The sequence below is a fragment of the Elgaria multicarinata genome, chromosome 8 (assembly GCF_023053635.1).
Source record: "Elgaria multicarinata webbii isolate HBS135686 ecotype San Diego chromosome 8, rElgMul1.1.pri, whole genome shotgun sequence".
Taxonomy (NCBI): Eukaryota; Metazoa; Chordata; class Lepidosauria; order Squamata; family Anguidae; genus Elgaria; species Elgaria multicarinata.
The window spans coordinates 18,227,763-18,254,434 of NC_086178.1; the positions used below are offsets into that span (position 1 = coordinate 18,227,763).

At 43.1% G+C, this 26,672-nt stretch overlaps 1 protein-coding gene across 1 annotated transcript in view; it reads right to left on the reverse strand.

Annotated features, from left to right (window-relative positions):
- Positions 1-26,672, reverse strand: part of NAALADL2 (N-acetylated alpha-linked acidic dipeptidase like 2) — a 762,753-nt gene that overhangs the window by 24,835 nt on the left and 711,246 nt on the right. Inside the window, exon 13 of the mRNA XM_063131966.1 lies at positions 18,198-18,396. Within this exon, the coding sequence (XP_062988036.1) occupies positions 18,198-18,396 (199 nt within the window). The remainder of the gene's footprint in view (positions 1-18,197; positions 18,397-26,672) is intronic.

Consider the following 26,672-nt stretch of genomic DNA (forward strand, 5'->3'; position numbering starts at 1 on the left):
CTGTTTTACAGTGGTTCTGGTCCTACCAACGGGGTCGTTTTCAGAGAGTAGCATTGGGTGACCAGTCCTTGGCCTCTTGGAAATTGAGCTATGGAGTGCCGCAGGGCACCATCTTGTTCCCAATGTTATTTAACATCTATATGAAGCCATTGGGAGCGGTCATTAGGGGATTTGGAGCTAAATGCCATCAATACGCTGATGACACGCAGCTCTATCTCCCTGTGACAACCGGATCAGGTGAGGCTGTGCAGGTCCTGGACCAGTGCCTAGACTCAGTAATGGGCTGGATGAGGGCCAATAAACTGAGACTGAATCCTGGCAAGACGGAAGCCCTGTGGGTGAGTGGTTCCCGAGTCCGGGAGACAGGCTCATTGCCTGTTCCGGATGGGGTTGCACTGCCTCTGAAAGAACAGGTTTGTAGTTTGGGGGTACTCTTAGACCCATTTCTGTCGTTGGAGGCTCAAGTAGCCACCACGGCTCGGAGTGCCTTTTACCATCTTCGGTAGGTTCGCCAACTATGGCCTCTCCTGGACAGGGATAGCTTGACCACGGTGGTACAGGCATTGGTAACCTCAAGATTGGATTACTGCAACGCGCTCTATTTGGGGCTGCCCTTGAAGCTGCTCCGGAAGCTGGAGCTAGTGCAGAATGCTGCAGCTCGGCTGTTGTCTGGAGCTGCCCCTTTCCAGCATGTAACTCCTCTGCTGAGGGAACTGCACTGGCTGCCTATTCGCTACCGGGCCAGGTTTAAGGTTCTTGTACTTGTGTACAAAGCCCTAAACAACTTGGGACCAGGATACCTGAGAGAGCGCCTTCTCCCTTACCAACCTGCCCGGTCACTGAGGTCATCCGAGGGCCTGCTCCTAGTGGTTCCACCTAGATCCATCCTCCAATTGGAATCCACCAGGGGAAGAGCCTTCAGCGTGGTGGCGCCCCTCCTGTGGAATTCCCTGCCTCTGGAGGTCAGGCAGGCTCCGACCTTGTACTCCTTTCGGCACCTCCTGAAAACATCTTTATTCCAAGAAGCCTTTCTTTAACATGCAGCCTTGGATTTCTGATTTTTGCTTCTTTTTAAATTTTGTTTAAACTGTTTTATTCTGTTTTTATTTTCATTTTACCTTGTACATCACTCCAAAAATTTTCAATGGGGAGCGGTATATAAATATTCTAAATAAATAAATAATAAATAAAACAGTATGCTTTGTTTGGGTCACACCTGCTTTCCAATGACCATTTTTACCTAAATCATAGAATCATAGAATGGTAGAGTTGGAAGGGGCCTATAACACCATTGAGTCCAACCCCCTGCTCAATGATGGAATCCACCTTAAAGCATTCCTGACAGATGGTTGTCCAGCTGCCTCTTGATTGCCTCTAGTGTGGGAGAGCCCACAACCTCCCTAGGTAACTGGTTCCATTGTCGTACTGCTCTAACAGTCAGGAAGTCCAGCCGGAATCTGGGTTCCTGTCACTTGAGCCCATTATTCCGTGTTCTGCACTCTGGGATGATCGAGAAGAGATCCTGGCCCTCCTCTGTGTGACAACCTTTCAAGTACTTGAAGGGTGCTATCATGTCTCCCCTCAGTCTTCTCTTCTCCAGGCTAAACATGCCCAGTTCTTTTAGTCTCACCTCAGAGGGTTTGATAAGAAGTAGCACGGCAAAGCAAAGCAAACCCTTGGAGAAACTGAAGTGTCTTAATTCTCCTTCACATTTAGATTTGCAGTCCCCAAAAGAAGAAGCTGTTTTCACATATGCAGAATGCGTGCCATGACGAATCATCCATCTCCATTGTGGCCTTTTTTCTCCCCCCCTCCCATTGCCCTCAGCATCTTCTCTAGGTACCAACCTGGGAGGTTCATTTCAGCTAGGTTATGCTCAATTTCTTCCTTCCTAGGATTTATCAAGTGAGGGCATGATTCAGCATGATTAGTGATAATGAGGAAAGATCAAAACCACAGCAGGAATTTGTAAGAGCATTATTAGATTAGCCATTATTACTTGGGGACTCGGTGCTGAATTTGTTTCTTTCAGGACAGATGAATATTAAAACACAAAACCAAAGCATTGCACTGGATGCATTTATGAACAGCCTCTGGTGACAGGTGGTGACAAAGTTTGCAACCCCTCTGAAAAGGATGATTGAGGGCTGCACCCTATATTATAATTTTGAGGTTGCATCTGCATGGTAGGCTTCTCATTTAGGATGGGAGGAACAGAAGAGTGGATAGCGGCCCTGGTGTCTTTAATGAAGACTAAATTGGCAGCTCTGAACCAATTATGCTCCTCTTATTATATTATTTAAATTATTTCTTGACAGTCCTTCATCAGGATTCCAGGGTTGTGTACAATGAAACTATGCAGGCAAACACACACACACATTATACACTCTACCAATTAAGCTAAAAGAAAAGTCTAAGTAAAAATATAAAAAAATACCTGGAAAAAGTCTACAATGCCTGAGCAAACAGGAAGTTCTGAACCTGACACTGAAAAAGACCACATTGTTTCCCACCATCAAGATTCTTTGGGGAATCTCTTCCAGCTTTAGGGTTCATTACTCTTCCTCATATGCAAATGTGTGCAGGAGTGGCATTGTCAGGATTTGTTCTCAATTTCCTGCGTTTGCATTCACATTCCAAACTCTGCACTTGTGCAAATTAGGGGTGTGCACGGACCCCCCCGATCCACTTCTCTTCCAGATCCGCAATTTGCGGATTGGGCCACTTCGCTCCGCCCTGCTCCGCCTATAGTCCGCTCCGCTCTGCTGCAGAGCTCCGGATCCGGATCGGAGCTCCGCTTCCCCCCCCATAGGCTTGCATTGAAATCCAAAAAAGTCTACAACTTCTTTTCTGTTAAAGTTAGAAACCTCAAGTTTGGCACCGTGACACCTCATGGATGTATGCACATGCATGCCAAGACTCAAGCCAATCCCATCATCCCCTGATTTTTGGGGAATTTATGAAAATCGGACACCTATTTTCAGAAATGGACTGTTCTCCAACATTTTGACAGATAAAAAAATTGGAAGCAGGCACCCTTACAGATGCCATCTAGATCCACATTCATGCCAAGTTTCAAGGAAATCCCATCATCCTCTGATTTTTGGCGGGGCTTACACCTCTAACGCACCACCCATAACCCCAATTCACACCCCTTTCGATATCTCCGTCAATTTTCATGTTAGAAACCTCAAACCTGGCACCATGAAAGATTATCCATGGATACACATGCATGTCAAGACTCAAGCCAATCCCATCATCCCCTGATTTTGGGGGAATTTATGAAAATCGGACACCCCAGTATCTCAGGGATTTAAAGCTGCAGACAGCTCAATGGGGCTATTTCAAAGGAAATCCCAACATGCCATGAATTGGGGAGTAGAGATCAACCTATATGAATCTTCTTCCACACTTGAAAAATTGATTTGGAACTTCCAAAAGTCTAAGTGAGCGCAGGAAGGACTTATCCCCTGAGTCAAAGCAAGACACACACAAACCATCCCTGCGAGGCGGGCAGGGGAGGAGGGAGGGAAGGCAGGCAGGCAGCAGACATTTCTGGGGGCATAAGGAAGTGAGCCAAGGATAGTTTCAAAGCCAGTAATGCAAACCATCCCTGTGAGGTGGGAGCAGCACAGAGAGATGCCTTTTCTTTTGCATCCCATAACTAACTAGGAGGCTAGGAGGATAAGAGTAAAGCTTTGTGATCCTTGCTTCAGATTTGATTGACTGCACTGTGATCACAGCCATTATTAAACAACAACAAAATAATAATGTTAATAATAGCAGCACTAATTAATATTAATAGCAATAATAATAACAACAACAACAATAAGGAGTTGAACCACAACGAAAGCCTGCCTGACTTCACTGAAGAGGAAAAGCCAGGAGAGCTTGGGCTATGGGGTGTAAATATAAAATGGAATAAATAAATAAATAAATAAATAAATAAATAAACAAAGGAGGGGTGGAATTAAAAGCAGCAGTGTTGCTGAATAAACAACAGGAAGAATTTTTTTAAAAAGGCTATATCTGTCTTTTACCAGTAAGAGGGAAGTGGACGTGCCCAGGGGGAGGGGGAATTGTGCCAATTTTGACTGTCCCTGTCTAGGGACCAGTCTTTAAGAAGCAAACTTACACTTCAACTCATGATAGGCATTAGCTTCAGTGTTCAGTATCTCCATGGGTTACTCTTTGGAGGGCTCTGATGACCCTCCAAGGGTGGGAGAGTGTGTGCACTGGGCATGTCCACATGCCCTAGGGGACCTCATCCCCTTGCACCACATCTATTCAGTTGTTCACCAAAGTTAGGGTGGGTAGCAGTGCTGTGTTTCCTATCTGTTATTTATTTGCTTAGTATATGATTTCAGGTTGTGTTTGTGCATTTGGTGGGGCTACTGTTTTAAAAAAACACTGGGAAAAGTCCGTTTCAGACTAAGAAAGAGAAGTTTCCCAGTATCCCAAGTTACCCATTTTGCCTATCCCCTCCTCCAACTTTGGGATGATGTGATCATGACTCTGCCCCTCAGCATTTCAAAAAGGTACCTCTCCCGGGTTTTTTACCCGATTTCCCCAAAAATTCTAGCAAGCGAACCGCAGCACGCAGAGAGCTGAGAGTAGGCTCAAAATGACCCCCAGCCACGACTCTCTAAGCACAAGAAGTTTCAGAAAGATAGCTTTAAAAACAACACAGTTATCCCCTATTCTTTTCCGCAATGCAATCCTATGGGTGAAATTTTTCAAAATGGCGATCGGAGCGCTCCGCGAAAAGAGAAGCGCTTCTCCTATGGCCGCTTCTCTTCGCCGTGCTTCTAAGGGTCCGCGGTCCGCTTCTACTCCACCTCTGGGCAAGGCGGAGCAGGCCAATTCACTTCTGATTCTCCGATTCTAATCGGAGCGGAGCACACCTCTAGTGCAAATGCACACTTCCCTAAATGCAAACTTTTGTAAGTGCCCAATTCCAAAAATGCAGACTTGCACAAGTGCATACTTCTGAAAATGTATACCCACCCCCTCAAAAAACAAAAACACGTTTTCAAAACCGCATTTGTAAGGAAAGTGTGCATTTGGGGTGCATGCATGGAATATTGTACATTTTTTTGTGTTTGAAAATGTGCACTTTTTCTGTTCAGGAAAAAAAAAGACACTCACATTTAGGAAGGAGAATGAGGAGAGATGAGCATCAAAGTGGAAAGTGAAAATCTCTGAGAAGGGGCTTTACCGAAGGATCTAAAATGTGGGACAGCTGGTATGGGTGGCTGAGTTTTAAACAATTTCTTCCTTGGAGTTGGAAGAGATCCTGATAATGACTATGCTACATCTGTACATGTCCAATCCCTGCCAAGTGGCTGAGAAAGACTCCCACCCCCATGGGTACAATTTGCCTGGAGAAGGAAAGTCCCATCCCTCCCTCCTTGGGTTCTCATGAGTGGAATGGTGAAATAAGGGGGCATTTTAGTTCATCCATACATCAGATTTATGGAAGAAATTCTGTGAAATGCTCATTATTGACATTGCACTGTACATTTATCCGTGTAATCACTTAGGATTAAAAATCTTGCTTTTACACAATATTTGGTATTACCACTGGGTTTTCTTGTGCCTAGAGGGATCTACCTGGAAAGTTTGCTTCCAGACAGACATTTTAAAGGATCTAAATTTTCTTACTAAACACGTAGTTTAAAGTCACACACTATAGGGTGTGTAAATTATGGCACCTGAGGATATTCTATTATCAAGAGAAATCTATATAGTCTGGACTTCTGTTTATGCACTCTTTATATATTGGATTTTTTAAAAAACAATTATTCGTATTTAAAATGTTTTTAAATGTTTTAAATGATTTAATATTGTAGCATGTTTAATTTTTTTAAAAAAAAAAATTGTATAACTCTATGTGTTTTAACTGTACATGTTTTAATTTGTAAAGCCACCTGCTGTAGGGGGCTGCTTTTATCAATTTATTTATTTATAACATTTATATACCGCCCCATAGCCAAAGCTCTCTGGGTGGTTTACAAAAGTAAAGCTAGTGTAATTGTGTTTACTTTAGGGCTGTGCTCCGCTTCGCTTCAGATCGGAGAAGCAATAGAGAGATGGCCTGATTCGCCTCTGACAAAGGCGGAGACAGATCAGGTCGGGGGAGCTGTAGATTGAGATGAAGCAGATCGAGACCAAGTGGATCCTTCACCTTGATCCAGAGCTCCAAAAAAGGTAACTGGGAGCTTACCTGACAGTGCCGCAGTCTGTGTGGTGATGGCAGCAGAGCCAGGTAAGGGGCAGGGGGAGGGCAGCTCACCTGGCTCCATCGCAATCCGGCCTCAGTTGGAGCCACCGGCGGACCACAACGGAGGCAGGTAAGTTGTGAGGGGGTAGGGGTGCTGCCGTGGAGCTCCTGGTGCTGCCGCGGAGCTCTGATTCAGATCCGGAGCTCTGCAGCGGAGCGGACCATAGGCAGATCAACCCGGGGCAGAGCAGACCCAGTCCGGAAGTTGCGGATCGGGAACCAGAGCAGATCGGGGTGTGTGTGTGTGTTTCATGCACAGCCCTAGTTTATTTGTCATGTGAATACGGTCTTTCAGGAAAGACAAGGTATTTGAGGCCTTGAAGTCATTAATGAAATTTCTTGTTTAAAATAGGCACTATCGAAGCAGGAAGGCTATTAGCCATCTTAAATAGAAATGTCCCTTTAAATAAATGGATTCTCAGGCTGATGTCCTTGAATGTGTAAATGTATCAGACAAGAACATAAGAAGAGCCCTTCTGGATCACACCAAGGGTCCATCTAGTCCAGTGGTTCTCAACCTTCCTAATGCCACGACCCTTTAATACAGTTCCTCATGTTGTGGTGACCCTCAACCATAAAAAAAAATTTCGTTGCTACTTCATAACTGTAATTTTGCTACTGTTATGAATTGTAATGTAAATATCTGATATGCAGGATGTATTTCCATTGTTACAAATTGAACATAATTAAAGCATAGTGATCACAAAAACAATATGTAATTATATATTGTGAAATATTTATTTCTAATTACAAATAAATGAAATGTCTCGGTTCCTATGACCATCAGAAATATGTGTTTTCCGATGGTCTTAGGCGACCCCTGTGAAAGGGTCGTTCGACCCCCAAAGGGGTCCCGACCCACAGGTTGAGAACCACTGATCTAGTCCAACCTTCTGGTTACATAGTGGCCAACTATCTGTCAACCAGGAAACCACAAGCGGGACAAGGGTGTACTACACCCCACTGCCCATGTTCCCTAGCAACTAGTGTTTATAGGCTTACTACCCCTGCCACTGGAGGTAGCACATAGCAATCAGGACATGTAGATAGATTTCTCCTCCAGGAATTTATCCAAGCCCCGTTTGAAGCCATCCAAATTGGTGGCCATCGCTACATTTTGTGGTAGTGAATTCCACAGTTTAGCTATGCGCTGTATGAAGGACTTCCTTTTATCTGTCGTGAATCTCCTACCAATCACTTCCATGGGATGACCCTGGGTTCTAGTACTTTGGGAGAGAGAGAGAGAGAGAGAGAGAGAGAGAGAGAGAAATGTCTTTCTATCCACATTCTCCATACCATGACTAATTTGGAACACCTCTGTCATGTCTCCCTTTAACCTCCTTTTTTCTAAGCTAAACAGTCCCAGCTGTTGTAACCTTCCCTCATAGTGGTGATGCTCCAGCCCCTTGATCATTTAATTTCCCTTTTCTGCACAGATGGTCTTGGTATCCGTTTGCCATATCTTTTAATTGGGGGGGGGGATCTTTTGCAAAAGCTAGTGATATATTCACAACTCCACACAACAGGCCAAAACAGACTCACAGGCCTAATATACACCAAGCAGGATATTGCACTATGAAAGAGGTATATGGTATGTGTCAATGGGCCCCAACAGTTGTCAGTGCACTTCAATACCACTATAAAGCAGTAGTGTGGCTCCTGCTGTCATACTGCTTTCATCATGCAATAACCTTCTTGGTGTATATTAGGCCTGAGCCTGCTACTGGAAATTCTATTTTTTCCTGTCAAGCTTAGCTAATATTTCATCTGGATGTCTGTGTTAAATACTGCATTTTCTTCTTTGTTATTCTGTATTAACTGTTATACTGAGATCACATTTGGAAGTGACATTAGCAGAAAAATGTTTGGGAAGAAATGGAAGAACTACAATTCTGGTGCTGAGCTCAGCTCATAGGTCCAGCTTCGAGGAATGGATGAAACTGTCCATGTTGGTACTCTCAGTTTCTCATTTTTTCCAGTCTTAAGTTTCATTGATCCCAAACTTTGAGAAGTATTTTTAAAGGTTTATATGAAAGTTCATTTTTATGTGCATTTCTCTTATTACATGCAACTTTGTGCACAATCTCCCCTAACATACATATTCAACATTTTTTTTACTGATTTGGATGAGGAGGTGCAGGGAATGCTATCAAATTTGCTGCTGACACAAAATTGGGTGGGATAGCTAATACCCTGGAAGACAAAAACAGCCTTCAAAGTGATTTTGATAGACTGGAGCACTGAGCTGAAAACAACCAAATGAAAAGAAACCAGATGACAGTTACAAGATGAGGGGTACTTGGCTCAGCAATACTACAAGCGAGAAGGATCTTGGAATTGTTGTAGAACACAAGCTGAATATGAGCCAACAGTGTGATGTGGCTGCAAAAGAAGGAAATGCTATGTTGTGCTGCATTAATAGAAGTATAGTTTCCAAATTGTGCAAGGTACTGTTTCCCCTCTATTCGGCACTGATTGGGCCTCATCTAGAGTATTGCATCCAGTTTTGGGCATGGCACTTCAAGAAGGAAGCAGACAAGCTGGAGGGGATTCAGAGGTGGGCAACAAGGATGATCAGGGTTCTAGAAACAAAGCCCTACCAGGAGAGACTGAAAGAACTGGACATGTTTAGCCTTGAGAAGAGATGACTAAGGGGAGACGTGATAGCATTCTTCAAATACTTGAAAGGTTGTCACACAGAGGAGGGCCAGGGTTATATTCTCGATCATCCCAGAATACAGGAAACAGAATAATGGGCTCAAGTTACAGGAAGCCAGATTCCGGTTTGACATCAGGAAAAACTTCTGACTGTTAGAGCAGTAGGACAATGGAACCAATTGCCTAGGGAGGTTGTGGTCTCTCCCAAACTAGAGGCCTTCAAGAGGCAGCTGGACTACCATCTGTCAGGGATGCTTTAATGTGGATTCCTGCATTGAGCAAGGGGTTGGACTCAATGACCTTATAGGACCCATTCAATTCTACTATTCAATGATTCTATGATTTCTTGCAAGTAATTTTCCTAATATAATGGATGTTGAATGTTGTTTTTATTAATATATGCATTTTCGTGAGCACTTCCCCGAGATAAATATATTTTGTATACATTTTTAATAGGAAAACTCTATATGCAAATTTTGAAGGAAGCCTGGCTTTTGATTCACATATTGGTTCAAAAGCACAAAATTAGGTGAACTGAACAATTTTCTCCATCTACCAGTCTCCCATGTGGGTGTTTCCATGCAGCACAACTGCACTGACACAGTTACTCTGGCAAGATGTTTGGGTAAAGTACAGCAACTGTTCTCAACTACATCAATGCAACTCCTTCTTTTCAGGAGTTTGCAACAGGCACAAGCTGAAACTGCCTAAGCATCACATGACTTACTGCTCAGAGCTGCACTCACATGGTTCCATTTGAAATAGATATGTGTACATCAGAGTCTATGCACTTATTATTAGGCCTAAGCTGTCATTTAGCTTATTCCAATCAGTATTTCGACAATTTGAGACGCACATTAATTAGTTGGAAAGGATTAAGAGGAGCATTTGGATAATAAAGCATTTAGAAGAAATGGGGGAAAGAACTGGGTACTGTATATTTAGAAAAAAGAAGCTTAAAGGGTGAAGTTGATATATTTCAAATAGATGCTAGAAGGAAGAAGAGAAAGATCTCAAAATACTAGAACCCGAGGTCATCCCATGAAACTGATTGGTGGGAGATCCAGGACAAATAAAAGGAAGTACTTCTTCACACAGCACATAGTTAAATTATGGAACTCACTGCCACAGTATGTGGTGATGGCCACCAACCTGGAGGGCTTCAAAAGGGGATTGAATAAATTCCTGGAAGTGAAGGCTATCAATGACTACTAGTCCTGATGGTTGTGTGCTATCTCCAGCATTCAAGGCAATAAGCCTGTGAGCACCAGTTGCTGGGGAACATGGGCAGGAGGGTGGTGTTGCACCATGCCCTGCTTGTTTATCCCTGGCTGATGGCTGGTTGGCCACTGTGTGAACAGAGTGATGGACTAGATGGACCCTTGGTCTGATCCGGCAGGGCTCTTCTTATGTTCTTTTGTTCAATTCTAGGTGGTGAAGGGGTTGAGAAACAGTTTGTTTAAACTATAGGAGGGTGGATTTAGATCAAACATTCAGGAGAAAAGTCTTGTTTATAAAATCAATCCAGGAATGGAATTATATACTTAGAAAGAGACACTGAATTGATCAAGGGCCTGGAGCAAATTCCCTATAGTTTAAGTCTGGATTGGAATAGAGAATCGGAGTGCCCCGTCTTGCCTAACCAATGGATGGTTGCTCTAGCAGAAGCTTCTATGGATCTCAGGTTATGTAAGTGTTTTTTTTAAAAAAAACAAATAAATTTCCCCCACCCCACCCCCATGGGCGCAGTGCTCCTGAGGAGCTCTGCACCCCGTGTGCGGGTCCCAGCTCCTTGTGAGTATCTGCAAGGAGCCGGGACAAACCGTGGCGCCCGGCCACATGTTCTGTGGCCTCAGGCTCAGCCCTAGACCGCAGAAAAAATGGGCCTAAAGGGGAGGGTGAGATCCTGGGATGCACAGGGACGTCGTGTGGATGCACAGGGACGATCCCAGGGATGGCCCCAGGATTTTGCCCCGTCTAGCTGTGGCCATAGTCAGCACAGATGGATCTTCAGAGCCCTTATGACAGCCAAAAGACTTGTACTATCACACTGAAATGACAAATTCACACCTCCCATAATGCAATGGATTGAGGACCTAATAACATTATCAACTTTTGAATGGGTGTTATATAGATGCAATCTTGCAAGTGGATAAATACACGGATATCTGGCCTGCTTTTCTTGAAACCTTTGTATAACTCTCCCCCCACACTTTTTTTGTTTTTTGTTTGGAATGGTACATATGATGGAAATGACGATAATCATATAAATGTACGAGGTGTGTGTTTTCCTTTTGTTTTCATGACGTATTTTCTGTTGTTTTGTTGATATTCAATATTACTGATAATGCTTAAAACTAAAGGACATTACCGGCAAAAGAGACCCAGCATCTAAATGGCAGACATTTGATGTTGGAAATAAGAGCCACTGCATTCATGTACTTCGCTGCTTTTTTTGTTTTTGTTTTTTGTCATTGCAGGAATGCACCTACCTCTCAGGTAGATTTCAGATGGTGATGCTTGGGGATAGCTGCTCCTCAAAAAAGGAGCTGTTGTATGGCATACCACAAGGTGCCATTCTATCCACAGTGCTGTTTAACATCTACATGAAACCTCTGGGAGAGATCATCCGGAGGCATGGGGTGGGGTGCTATCAGTATGCTGATGACACCCAAATATATTTCTCTATGCCTTCAATAACAGCATCAGCTAAGGATAGTGTGTCTCCTCTGAATGAATACTTGGAGGCGGTAATGGGCTGGATGAGGAAAAACAAACTGAAGCTGAATCCAGACAAAGAGGTGCTTGCTGTCAAGGGCTCTGACCTAGGTTTGGAGGTGTGTCAGCCAGTTCTGAATGGGGCTACACTCCCCCTGAAAGACAGTGTTCGCAGTTTGGGGGTGCTCCTGGATCCGTCGCTCCAAATTACAGCCCAGATAGATGCGACGGCCAAGAGTGCCTACTATCAGCTTTGGCTGATACGCCAGCTGCGCCCCTTCTTAGAGTCAGAAGACCTAAAGACAGTAGTGCACATGCTGGTAACCTCAAGGCTTGACTTCTGCAATGCGCTCTACATAGGTCTACCATTGTACCTAGTTCGGAAACTTCAACTAGTTCAAAATATGGCAGCCAGGTTGGTCATCAGTACATCTAGGGGTGAGCATATTAGCCCAACATTAAAATCACTCCTCTGGCTGCCAATTAGTTTCTGGGCAAAGTACAAAGTGTTGGTCATTACCTTTAAAGTCTTAAATGGTTTGGGTCCAGGTTACCTGCGGGATCGCCTTCTCCCATACAGTCCGCCCCGCACACTCAGGTCCTCTGGGGTGAACTTACTTCAGTCAGCTAAGACAAGGCTGACATCAGTTTCCCACAGGACCTTTTCTTCTGTCGCCCCCAGATTGTGGAATGGCTTGCCGGAGGAGATTCGTAAAATTAACTCTCTGTGTGATTTTAAGGCAGCTTTAAAGACTAGCCTTTTCCGGCAGGCCTATCCAGATCAATGTAAAATCAAGAATTTTTAAGATATATTGATTCTGTACTAATGTTGTTCCCCGCCTCGATCCAAAGGGAGAGGCGGGTAATAAATAAATTATTATTATTATTATTATTATTATTATTATTATTATTATTATTATTATTATTATTATTATTACCTTTGTGTTTATTCGTTCAGTCACTTCCGACTCTTCATGACTTCATGGACCAGCCCACGCCAGAGCTTTCTGTCGGCCGTCGCCACCCCTAGCTCCCTCAAGGTTGAGTCCGTCACCTTCAGAATATCATTCATCCATCTTGCCCTTGGTCAGCCCCTCTTTCTTTTGCCTTCCACTTTCCCTACCATCAGCATTTTTGTACCTTTGTACATAAGTATAAAAGCTTGGATTGGTGTGATACCTTCTTTCCTGTTTTACTGATCCACTTCTCTCTTCCTTCATTCACAAACTGAGCATTCTTTTCAAAGTATGCCAGTTCAGCTTGTCTTTCGCCCAAAACGCAGTGTCAACTTACACTACGCAACATGCACTTTGTACTATAAACAGTTAAGAAAGGTAGCCAAGAATTCTTGGAAGCTGTCATTGACAAATATGCCAATGAAAATGTTGAATAATGCAATGCTAAAAAGACTTGGATTAATTTGAGGGGTGGAGAGGAAGCCCCCAAAGAATATGCATGGGGAAAACAACAACAACAACAACAACAACAACAACAACAACAACAACAACCTGGAAGATTTGCATGAGACGATATTACTAAAAACAACAACATGAGTTAGGACAGTGTACTTGAAAGGTTGAATGGAACAGAGTCACTGGATCCAAGAAACCAAGGAAAGTAAATTGCTGCCGGGAATACTGAAACCTCTCCTACAAGTTGCAGGAAGGGGGCAGTGTTGCAGTTTGATAATTCATGGGAATTCTGACCACAGGTAGCCACAGGATCTCTGTAGCCTACAATGTGGTTTCCTGTGATTTCTTCCTTTTGCTCCTCCTCTTCCTGCCCCCCCCTGTCTGACGTCCTCCATTGCACAGGTGTTTCCTCTTTGACTCCTGTCAGTATAATGAAACACAAAATGGCCTGAACCAACTCTTTTGAAAGTCTGTGCTGTACTTGCATTGCATATGCAAGAATATTTGTGAGTAAAACTATTTCCTTTGCTTCACTGAAGAAGAGTGTGGTCTCCTTTTATTGTTCTAAGATTGCCTGTGTGTACAAGAGAGAGATTGGTAAGCACTGTTTTGCGTTTTGTTTTGTTTTTCTCTGCTAATTGCCTTTCTAACAGGAAGCATTATTACTAAATAATTCCACCAGTTGCATCAGAGGCAATCAGGCTGTGGCTCAGGTCTATGGATGTGGCATTACAACAATGGAAGTGTTTAGCGCTTCAGAACCTGGGCTCAAACTCCCACTTAGACATGCTTGTCATGAGCAGTCACGATTACATTAATGGAAATAATGTTGCCTACCTGGGGCTTTTGTTAGGGTGACCATATGGAAAGGAGGACGGGGCTCCTGTATTTTTAACAGTAGTGTAGAAAAGGGAATTTCAGGAGGTGTCACTTGTATGCATGCAGCCCCTGGTGGAATTCCCTCTTCATTGCAACAGGTAAAGCTGCAGGAGCCCTGCTCTCCTGACCAGATACAAATGAAGGCAGGGCTCCTGCAGCTTTAACTGCTGTGGTGAAGAGGGAATTTCAGCAGGGGGTGCATGCCTTCAAATGACACCTGCCGAAATTCCCTTTTCTATACAACAGTTAAAGATACAGGAACCCTGTCCTCCTTTTCATAGGGTCACCCTACCCCACGCTGCTCAGTTATGAACCGTGTGAATTAGCCATAGAAAGCTGAAGTGATGCTTTCTGGCCAAGACAGGAAAATAGTTGCATTGAAAATCCAAAATCAGCACCAATTGCATCTTCCTTCCATCTCAGATGCCTCTGTTGAAGGAATTAAAGCTGGAGGTTCCAGTAAACCAGAAACACTCAGATTATGATGACTGACTTGCCAATGGCGATTGAAGAGCAATGCCTACACTTTTGTGACTAAACCAAAGAACATAAGTCCCAATGAATATACAGGAAGCAATCATTTTTTTCCTCCCATGAAGAATATGTGCTTTATTATGGGCACATATTCTCCCTTCAGAAGGCAGTAAATTATAGTATTTATGGAATCTTAATGATCTAAACACAGTTGGAGCCTGAAGGTCAAGGCTGCAAACTGCATCCTAAATTTCTGTTTACAGATGAAGTTGAGTATTTATTGCCGCACTGTTTGTGCTGCTATAGTTAAAGGTCTGCCAGCGTTTCCATTATGAACCACTATTTCAGGGGTTTATAACTCACTCATAAATCTCCACTTCAGGCTGAAACGCAGCGCAAAACAAGGTCTCCGCTGTGGGAGAGGAGGGTCTTCCCCCCCCCGCCTGCCTTTCTTATTTGCTTTACCAAAATTGTTTTCAAAAATAGCAAAACCCAATCCAAACTATACAAAATGCACTGTTAACTCTCATTAAACTCAATGGATCATACATTTTGCGTTTTAAACGTAACAAGAGAAATCACATAAAGGTTGGGTTTCTTTGTAGGGGTGTGTGTGCATCCATTACAGTCTCTGCAAATATTAATAACAGGATTTTTTTTTTATTAAGCGGTTTGGTTTAGTGTTCATACACCATTATTTCTGTAGCTCGTACAGCTGTTGTAAAGTATTTCAATAATGTTATTCCCTGAACAGTATTATGATACTCAGGGCATGTCTAGACCAGGGCCTGGAGTGGGGGGGGGATCTTGTGATATGCTGATTGTGAGATACTCCCCCTCAGTCTACAAATGGCGTGCGACATCCTGGGAGGAAGAGGACTTCACACCAGCCATTTTTTTTTAATTGAAACAGCGCAGAAGCGCTCCAATGCAAAAGGGTTTTTTTAAAAAAAAAACAAAAAAAAACACAAAAACCTCCCGTTCCCTCCTTTTTCCTTTTTTCCCTTTTTTCTTTTTATTGCTGCATCCTCTTTTATTTATTTATTTTAATATTATTTTTTTAAATATTTTTTTTATTATTTAACAACAACACATAATAAATCATATACAAACATAACGTTCCTCTTATTTCTTAGCTATACATTCTACTTCTTAACTAACTCACATTAATAAGTTTTCCCCACCCTTGGGATCTTATTCTAGTTTCCAAAATTGCATTGAATCTTCTGGCGGTGTTCCTCTCCCTTTTAACAATACGTGTTCTAGGAACAATTTCCATATCTCTTCAAAATTATTGGTTTTTTTACTGTTCCCCTTCTAAATCTAATATTACATGTTAATTGATAATTTATCGCAATATCCCATATTTCTTTATACCAATCTTCTAAATCATAATCTCCTTGAACCCTCCAATTTCTGAATATCATTAACCTTGCAGCTGTTAACAGGTTTGTTATTAATTCTTTTTCCATCTGATTACATTTAAGATTTCCATACATTGATAGTAATGCTACATTTGGTGTTTCTTCTAAATCCATTCCAGTTATTTCATTTACTTCTCTATACACCATTTTCCTCCCGTTCCCCCCACCCCATCCCCCAATGGGCACAGAGCTCCTGAGGAGCTCCGTGCCCCATGCCCAGTTCCCTGCTCCTCACGGTTACTCACAAGGAGCAGGGACAAAACTGGGACAGCAGCCCACACCTCCCGCGGTCTCAGGATAATCCCGAGATCACGGGAAAAGTTGGAATAGAAGTGTAGGGCCGTATCCCAGGGAAAGGGAAGGATCATCCCTCCCTGCTCCCAGGATCCCCTGTGTGTCATGTGGATCAGGGGGCGAACCCCGAGATATCAGCCCATCTAGCCATGCCCTCAGTCAGCAGGTAGAAGGGTGGGGGGCAGATTTCCAGTTTGGAAAAGCAGTGGTGAATTTGAATCTATAGGCCCATTGCCACATTCATATCTTTAAGGCCAAAACACAAGGTTGAACTCACCATCAAATAATAATAATAATAATAATAATAATAATAATAATAATAATGATGCAGGAGGTTAAAATTAGACTCATGTAATGGCTCTGGGTAAAAGGGGGTTTACTCTTTCCCTATAGGTTATTCACTGGGTTGTGGGGAGGGGAGAGAGGGACAATACCCGCTCTCTATGACATCTCTCCTGAACAGCTATTATTGATCATGATTGTTCATATGACATCATTATAAATGCATCCATTCTTTCTTAATTTTGTTAAGTTTGTCCTGGAGGAAGCCACTAAAGGGAGTTGCTTTGAGTGGGGATGAACATCAAGGATCATGGTGGTGGTGGTGGGGAGAGAAACTCATTGGTGTCCCCCCCCCCGGCTCCTTGGGCTACTAACAGCCTTTCCCAAAGAATGCTTCAGGAGGAAAAATAAATAAAAAGGTGTCCACCAGCCAAAGGGAGACTGCAGGAGTTCTAGGGATGGTTACCCCACTCCCCATCCCTGACATGGGTCCCCCTCCAGCTCCCTGAAAGGCAAAATAGGAAAGGTAGTTTGGGGAAGTTTTGTTTTTAACAGTGATGCTTAGGGCCTGTTCAGATGACATGCTAAGCCATGGTTAGGCTGCTAACCTTTGTGCAGCAAGTGGTTAGACAGCATGTTTAAACCATGGTGATGTAGCCACCCTGGTTAGGAATGGTTTGCATGACACGCTAAGTCATGGTAAAAAGCATGCTAAGCCATAATGTTTAGCTCGAAATGTTTAACCACCATGGCTTAGTATGTCATCTGAACAGGGTCTTAGCCAAGATTGCTAAATGGATCCTCCATTCAGGAGCATTATGACTCAGAAGTGGATACTGGGGGAAACAGCAATGACGTTTTCTATAATTTCTTAATTGACAAATTTGAACCCTGCCTTTTTCCTAAATCAGGGGTAGCCATTCCATTTCCCCTGGGAAGTATGCCCCCCATATTCTTGTGCCCCCCTCCACTGCCACACCATCACAGTGCCACTGAAATGGCGGGAAAAATAGCCCCTTAAAAGAACAAAATAGCCACTTCCTCCCCAACACCAGCATGTAGCCTTATTTTGAAAGCAAACCATGACTTTATGCTTTAAAAGGGGGGTGGGTGGGTATTTTTCTTTTGCTTGCACACCACTGAATTTCAGCCACAAATTTAGCAGCACACTGGGGGAGCCTTTGGTTGGGTCCAGGGAGAACAACCATTTTAAGTTGCCCAACCCTGCCTTAAATAGTATTCCAAGTAGCCAACCAAAGGAAAAACATAAATCATGCCCTTCATATCAACTGTCTATCCAGTGTCTGATGAAATGCAGTTGAAAGGATTCGATGAACATTTGGTTAGGTCCAGCAAGACAATTTTGATCTCATTAAGTCTTGGACTTCTCTAGTGCAGTACATCTGGTTAGCATTGATGTCATAACAGAAATGTTGCAGTGGCTGCAATTCTATGCCCACTAATCTGGGAGTAAACCCCATTGAACATAATGGGACTTACTTCTAAGTAGATATGCACAGGGTTGCACCAAAAAATTGCATTCTAATCATGCCTCTTTCTTTGGCATGGTTTCAACTTGATTTGATTTTGATGAAAGGATTATTTCTCTTTTGGAAATAAAAGAAGAAGAAGCGGGGAGGGGGGAAGAAAAGGAAAAAAATAACTTTTGTCTCACAAACTTGCTGAGATTCATAAGCATAGCAAGACAGCTATGAAAGCCAAGCTAAGGGAAAAAATATAATACTGGTTGGCATGAAAGAGAACATTTTCTACCTGTAAAATCCTGGAGGAACTTGTGGAACTAAGAAGTTTTTTTCAAGGCTCTGCAGTACATCATTCAGCATTCTTATGCGGGTGGGAGCTCTCTCCTTTGGGTCGTTCGCTGGACGCATTTCATCTGACTGGAACAACTGTGCACTCTCCCTCAGAGCAGAGGCCATTGTCAGCAAATGGTCAACATTTAGATGGTCATCTGGTAGTGTAAAGAGAACGACATTAAAAACAACAACACATCTTAGTCTTACTGATGGGTTGAATCATGGGTGTGTGCGTGATTAGTTTCAGATTGGTTTTGATCAGGATTTTACCCAGTTCGCATATTCTGGACCAAAATGACTCGGAAGCAAACTGTGGCCAAAGTCCATACATGTCTGAGTTTATGATGTGATTCACAACCAAAATAGAATGCATTTGAAATGAGCTTGTTTTAAAACTGCACACAAATACGCTTTAATTGTGAGAGAGGAATGCATACGTTTAAAAATGTACACTTTTCAATATGAGTACATTTCAAAAATGTACACGATTTATAGATTTGGAAAAGAAATATGCAGAAAGAAAGGGGGAAAGCTAGCAATTTGATATGGGCTCAAAATGAGCTTCGAGGTAGAATTAAGAGAACTTTGGTGTGCATGAGTTTTGCTGTTTTGCGCAACCCTAGGGTTGGCTAGTTCACTCACAGTGTCACTGTAACACTTTTAGGGTGCAACTTATGGAATTGCTGCTCGTTAGAAGAAAGTCTCTGATATCAAGTTCATGCCATCCCATTTCTGCATAATTTTGCATTTTTTTTTAAGTCTTCAAAAAAACCACCACAATCTATGCATTTTAGCACATACTAAAACATGTACATTTTTACACGCATTTCCCCTAATGTATACCTTTTGATATGCCATTACCCCTTATATGCACATATTTGTATGCAGTTTCGATTGGAGAATTGCATCACAACATTCACCGAAGTGTGAAAAACGGTGTCCCAATTCAAAGGTGAACCAAACATTTTTCTCCCCATCTCTACTTCAGTGTAGACATGGTTGTGCATTACATGAGAACAAAAATTGCAATGCGCAAGATATCTTTCAAGGAAACATCTCTGCTATTACTCATCTTCTTAATGAGAGAGTCCTAATAAGATTGCAAGAAACTTCATGTCCCCCAGACCACAGATCAAAATCCACTGATAAATGAAATGCAGGTGGTTGGACGATAGATGATATATGGATGTTCACAACCTATTATTACAATTTAACATGTATTGCAACTGGAGAAGTTGTGCATGCCCAACTGGGTCCAAAGTCCGACAAAGTCCTCCATGTTCTTACCCCAGACCCAGTCGGTTGCCTGCAGCATGTTCATAACTTGGACTGCCTGCATGGCCTGATGAGTGCCTGGCAGCCATCCACCCTCATTTGGAGCTTTCATTGTGCACTACAATGGAGACTCTTGGTGAGGGTGGATGCACTCGTGATGTTGTTGGGTGCTTGCTGAGCCTCAAAAGAAGCTTGTGTGGTAGTGTGAGCAGGGGCAGATGGTGGCGGCAGGGCAAATGACCAACGAATCATGTGGGTGTGTATGTCCATCCCTCATTGCAACAACCCATACGGCTCTTCTGTCTAGAGACCAATCTACACCAAGCAGGATATAACACTTTAAAAATATTATGAAAACGGTATATGGAATGTGTCCTGGGCCTGAACAGTTGTCATAACCATTATAAACCATTATAAGCAGTAGTGTAGATCCTGCCTAAATCTATATAAACAAGTGCTTTTTTACTGAAAAGATATGTGTAGTGATTCTGGTCATTCTCAGTTCCATAAAAACAGGAAATGGACCTTAGCTGCATGCACATGATCAATCCCAGGCTTCCCCAGTTAATTAAAAAAAATAGTAGTAGATGATGTGAAAGACCCCTGCATGAGGTCTCATATTGGCCTAATAGAGATTTACTTTATTCTGCTTTGCTCTCCAGCTTCCTTCAGATTTAGCATAGACAATTTCTAAAAGTCATTCAAAAGAACTGATGCAAGCCCAGTACGGTGGCCATGTTCCCTGTTTTACATTCCTCTATTTGAAGGGCTGCCAGAGGATTGTCTTCTGTTCAAAGGTATCCTCTGCTCAATTATGGTCCAGCATAAGTCTGGTTTAAAGATAAAGAAGGAAGAGCTGGTCACAGTATTCCACAGTAAGCTGAGATGTATTTATATTCAAATTATAATAATAATTTCTGAATTTGCTATACATATACGCTAGCATATACACATTTTATGCAAATTTGTGTCTTCTTTTGTCCTTTTTTGACCATGAATTTCCTCTTTTTTGGTGTGTTGTAAAGTTGTGTGTGTGTGTGTGTTGTAAAAAGTGAAGTCAGAGGGAAGGGAAATGCAGGCAGTTATAATTACCTTATTAAGAATGGCCATTCAACTAAAGGTGGCCATTCTGGAACAAAGAAAGTTCAAAGGCTGTTTTCAATGCAAAACAGCTGAATGCAAAACAGTTCATGCAGTGGTTCAACTATATTTCTTGTGACTTGAATAGAGGCAAATGCTGTTGCTTCTTTTTTAAATCACACATACTACATGTCTTAAACAGCTCATAATTGCAACGATGTCTGTGTGATTACCCAACAAGTGTTTTGTGAATACCCACTGTTGATAAAGTGGGTATTCACAAAACTGTCTGTAATTTCAATATTTCAGTTCACTTGGAACACAATGTTTACATCCACCCCACTCCCTCTACCAGACACATACCAACCACAACCATACGTATGTATCCTTGAACTGTAAGTTCAAGGAAAACACTTCTAGCATCTGATGAAGTGGACTGTAGCCTGCAAAACCTTATGCCGTAATACCTTTATTCATTTTTAATGTACCTCAAGACTCTTGTGACAGAGAAAGGATGAAAGGGAAGCATTATTTTTCATTTCGGAATCCCGAATAGCTTGTGAAGCAGGTATATCATCTATCCCAACACATGTTTGAATGAATTAGACTGCAAACCTATTCATTGTTACTTTGGAGTAAGTCCCATTAAATCAGTGCTATTTACTCCTGAGTAGACATGCACTGGATTGCACTGTCTATCACCCTAAAGAAATACAATTGCAGTATGGTTCTTCCAGAGACAGTGAGACTGATTAGCAAAGACACTATAATCTAAAACAAAGCCGGGGGTGGGTGGGTTGGGAATTCATTCTTTACACACACACACACACACACACACACACACACACACACACACACACACACACTTAATTTTATAATAATCTCTACCTTCTTCAGGGTTGTCTGCTTTGCACTAGTAAGCATCAGCACCCAACTAGAACATACTCGCATTATAATGAAACTGCAAAGACATATATACTTTGACCTAAATATACACAACACCACCTCCTGCTGTTCTGAATAAAGAAGGTATAATAAGACTTTGACGCAAACTGATTTTAGTAGCATTAGTGTCTTCCTGAATCAGTTTCATGCTGCATAATTCCTGGAAGGTGTTTCTCCCCACCCCTCTTTCTTTCTTTCTTTCTTTCTTTCTTTCTTTCTTTCTTTCTTTTCTTAACAAAGGAAAGAAAAATAAGAAAAGAATGCAGACCGGAAGAAAGGAAGAAGATATTTCTTTTAACGTAGTATGCTTTTGCAAAACACCTGAATTAATCCTGCCACAATTTTCTAAGCATCATAAATGGAACAGAAATATATAATGCTTACAACTGAGGCAAAGATTGTCACAAGTTTTCCAGGGACAGTTTCAGTACTGCCGAAAGCGTATCTCCTTTCCAGATATTTCTTGCCATTCTTCCTGGAAATATTTCTTCCTTCGATTCCATTGTTTTCCCTTTCCCTTTGTTGTATCAACACATCTGATTGGCTGCATCCAGTCATGATGAAGAAGGAAGACCTCTCAAAACTCCCTACACTTAAGAAAGTTTTTGTACAAACCTTGTCCCCTCCCGGGAGAAAATTCTTTGAAATTCTCACCTCTCCCAGCCTCATTAACTCGAGTTTTCATTCCTCCACCCACCCCAAAAGAAATACCAAAAATGGAATAGTCAACGTTTTCTCTTTGGGGAGTGGAGACAGCATTTCCACATACCTTTTACAAGTGTAGCCGATTGTTGAGGGGGTCATCTTTCTATTTTTTAAACACCAACACCCCCAGCACTTGGAGAGGGCCAACAGTTCTTCATGAGCCTATTGGAGACCATGCGACCTCATCATCTCCAATAGCCATTTGGGAAGAACTCCTGGGCTCCTGCAAGTGTCATTTATATATAGAAAGAAGACCCCCTCAAAACTTCCTGTACTTAAAAAGTTATGTAGAAACCCAAATCCACCCTCCCAACTTTTGGTGTCCTATTTGCATCCTGACAGGCCAATTGTTTTGACTCTGACCTAAGGAAGCCTCACTCTTTCTAACAAGAGACATCTTATCAAACCTGATCCCCCTCCCCCCTTTTCTCTCTTTTTATTCCTGAAGAGGCACCCCATCGCCTCCAAATTCACTGAACCAAACTGCATAGATACACCTTGGTAATACTCCTCTTTTACCGACTTCTCCCCTATAAGACCATCAGCTTGCCAGATGCTCTTCCTTCATCACCTTATTTTCTGAAGAACCCGGTCAGCTGTTCCCTGCCCCCTTTTTCTATCTCTTCCCAAGCTCTGGGTGTCTCTAGGGGTAAGGAACTTACCTGTGGTTTCTTTTTGCTTACAAGCTCACCTACCAGCCTCTTCCTTATTTCCTGCCATTCCTTGCACACATCTCCCTCCTCCTCCCCCCATTGCTAGGGCTTCTCTTCTCCCGGCCACACCTGCTAATCAATTACTCTGAACCATTCTTGCTGTTTTTAATGTGTCCGTCATAATAATTAGAAGGTGTCTCTGTCTTAATAATTGGAACCATTAGTTTGAATGAATGTGATTCGACCCTATAGAATGCTCATTATCTTAGTCATAAACATGTAGTTTATGTTTTGATCCCTTCCAATAAATTCCTATTGGGTTACGTAACTGTGACTTTAATCTCATAAGAACATATGAACATAAGAAGAGCCATGTTGCATCAGACTAAGGGGCTGTCTTCACGGCAGTGGGTTGCCACCGCTCTGGTGCGCGGTGGCAGAAGTTGTCCTTATGAGAGGGGGCAGCGTGGGTTTTCTGGCTGCCTTTAGGCTCACCAGGCCCACCCCCTCACCCTCCTGCACCTTCCAGCAACCATTAGGAGGTTGCCTTCCACCCAGGAATGTCCCCAGAGTGGCTCTGAGTGAGGACAGACCAGCGGAAAAAACCAGGTTGACCTCGCTCTGGCTGGAAAAGTCAGGGCAAGTCCCAGACTTTTCAGCTGCACCTCTTCACCTCTTTGCCCCAGGGTTGCTTCGAATCTGTAGCTGCATGATATCATTGACACAGTGCAGATTCCGATCCAGCCCTGGGGCAGAGACAATGTCAAGTCAGCCCCCAAGGGTCCATCTAGTCCGGCACCCTGTTTATACAGTGGCCAACCAGCTGTTGAGCAGGGGCTCACAAGCAAGACATGGTACAATAGCATCCTCCAAACCATGTTTCCCAGCAACTGGTGTATAGGGTTACTGCCTCTGATATTGGATGTAGCACACAGCCATCAGGACCAGGAGCCATTGATAGCCTTCTCCTCCAGGATGGTTTTTGTGGGGGAGAACCATTTGTTATTTTTCATGTCGCTGATAAAGGAAAAGCTTTCTTATATAAGAATGCAAGAACATAAGAAGAGCCATATTGGAACAGACCAAGGGTCTATCTAGTATAGCACTCTGTTCACATAGTGGCCAACCAGCTGTTGACCAGGAACCCACACAGGTGAAACAGTACAGGCTTACTATTTCTGATACTAGAGGTAGCATATAGCCATCAGGGCTAGTAGCCATTGATAGCCTTCAAACCCCCTCAACCTTTAAGGGGCTAAGCTTGGGACTGATGCTCAGTGTTTGATGTTGAATGATCCTCTGAAGTGGCAAGGTACCATGTCTGAAGGTGCACACTCAGGCATAAATTTGCGTGAGAAAAGGACTCTTGCTAACATTGTTTGCGTCAAAGTCTTATTATACCGTCTTTATTCAGAACAACACCTGTAAGGGATGCTTTAGGGTGGATTCCTGCATTGAGCAGGGGGTTGGACTCGATGACCTTGTAGACCCCTTCCAACTCTGCTATTCTATGATTCTAACATAGAACAGGTTGCCCTTTCTCTCCTATAACTAAATTAGCTGTGAAATAGTTTACTGACGTTATGGCTACCCCAGTTGCACTCTGGCAAGCCAGCCAGCCAGAGTACATGCATGCTCGAGGGCAGAAGTATAATTTAAAAGTGTTCAAAATCCACTGGTGCCCATTCAAAGAGCAATTGGTTACACAGAGAAATGTTATTGCATTCAATCCAAGTCTGCCGTATAAATATCCATCTGGCGTAACATGACTTTGAATAAAATCCGGTTACATGCAGCATGCACAATGAAAGATCTGCCGTATAATTCAGCAATCAGCAGCATGTATCTTCCAAGCTTCCTTTTCTGGTATCTCCAATTGTATTTATTTAACCACTTAAAATAAGCAGATGAGATTATTCATTCTGATTCAAACTGGAGAGGGCTGCATAAAGGATTGAAAATGTAGGATAATAAAAGTGTTACTGTTTCCCCTTGAGTAAAATAATATTTGTAATTTCCCCTCCTTTTCTTCCTTAGGAGTGGTGTCGAAAGATGTTTAAGATGGCACTAGCAGCAAGCATTTCCAAATGACAGGCCCTACCAGTTCCAGCCACTGTGTTTATTCAAGGGATAAATCACACTTCTTCCTGTCACTTCACGTCAGCCAAGTCCAGCATACAATGATAATATGACTGCTACTGCTCTTACATCAATAGCATTCATTTCCTGAGGTAAATGTAGCCATAGGTCTTTTAAAGACACTAACAATGCAATCTCTCTAGATTGCTAAATGACTCCGCTGACATGCTGGGATCCAAACCCTGAGTTTCAGAAGATACAGCCACCAGGGAATTAAATTTGAATAGATCTACGTTGTAATTTAATGGACATGACAATTTGGCCTGGTGGAGGGGGTGAGGGGTGACCTTCTGTAGTGTCCACTCACATGGTGAAAATTGTACCATCACTTGCATACGATCAAAATCTAGCAGGGAAACAATCCAAATAAATTCAGCCGTGTGAAAAAGCATGACAGTAGATGGGTTGGACTGTATGGTATGCAGATATTTGTGATTACGTGAACACTAGGGATGCCGTGAGGGCCCGACTGGGTGGACCCCCCTTTGTCCACACACACCCAGACTCAGTTGGGCACTCCTGACACAACCTTGGACCCCCACGCGAGCATTTGCACCTTTGTCCTTGTGTCAATGGGGCCTTTAAGGCTGCCATTGGTAAATGTGTGAAAGGGCACCATTTACATAGGCTCCAGTGCGTGTGTGTGTGTATGTGTGTGTGCAGAGGCTACAGAGGCTGCAAACATTGACCCAGGAAGGGAAAGTGTGCAACTTCTGCATTTGGGCTGGTGGCTGCCAAGCACTGGTCAGGGCCTTGTGAGCCTCTTCTGAGGCTCGCGCAGCATGGTGAGTGGGGGTGGGCGACTGCAGCCGCAGGGCAAGCACCCACCGAGGTGAATGCAGGTGACTTCACCCATCTCTAGAACCCCTCGGATAGTTCCTTTTGAGTTCTGACTGGTTCTGACTGAAACCCAGAGTGGCTTCACTGCCCCACTGACATCAAGGCCACCAGCCTCCACGATGTGAACTTGATCTCTGAAAAGCCCGTTTCCTGCTTAGGTGGGAAGGAGGATGAAGAGGCACTGCAAGCATGCTTAGCATTGCACGTGGCATCCAGGAGGTGGAGTGAGGCCTATAAAGGTAGTCCCCACGTAGAACTTGGCCTCTTTGCTTCCCAGCTCCCATCTTCCCTCCCTATCACCAGGACAGGGTTAGCCAGTAGCTCCCTTTGGGAAAGCTGAGTAGGAATTTTACCTGCCACTGCTTTTGTGTACAGGTTTTTTGCCTACTTCATATTGGAATTAGTAAGTTTAGAGGGGAGTTGGGTAATTACGGTGATTTGAAGTTAGTAGGATTGTGTGGGAATTTTAGGATAATATGTTGGGTGAGCACTCACTGGCGCCTTTACTGTGATTGGCAGCTCCAGAGGCCTCCTCCTCAGGAGCTGTGTGGCTCTAGAGCCAGGATACAGCCTGCCTTTGGGGACCATCTTGTCTCAACTACTTGGAGCTGGTGGCACTGGGTTGGGGTGACACAGAGTACACCGTCCCCCTTACATTGAAGAATTCCCCAAGAAAGGGACTGGTCAACCTGACTCTTAACTTTGGCAGAGTGGCTCACCAAAGGCTAGTTGCCTGCAAGGAAGTGAAGAATTGATTTCCGCACTTTCCACATGCAGATCCAGGTAATGGTGAA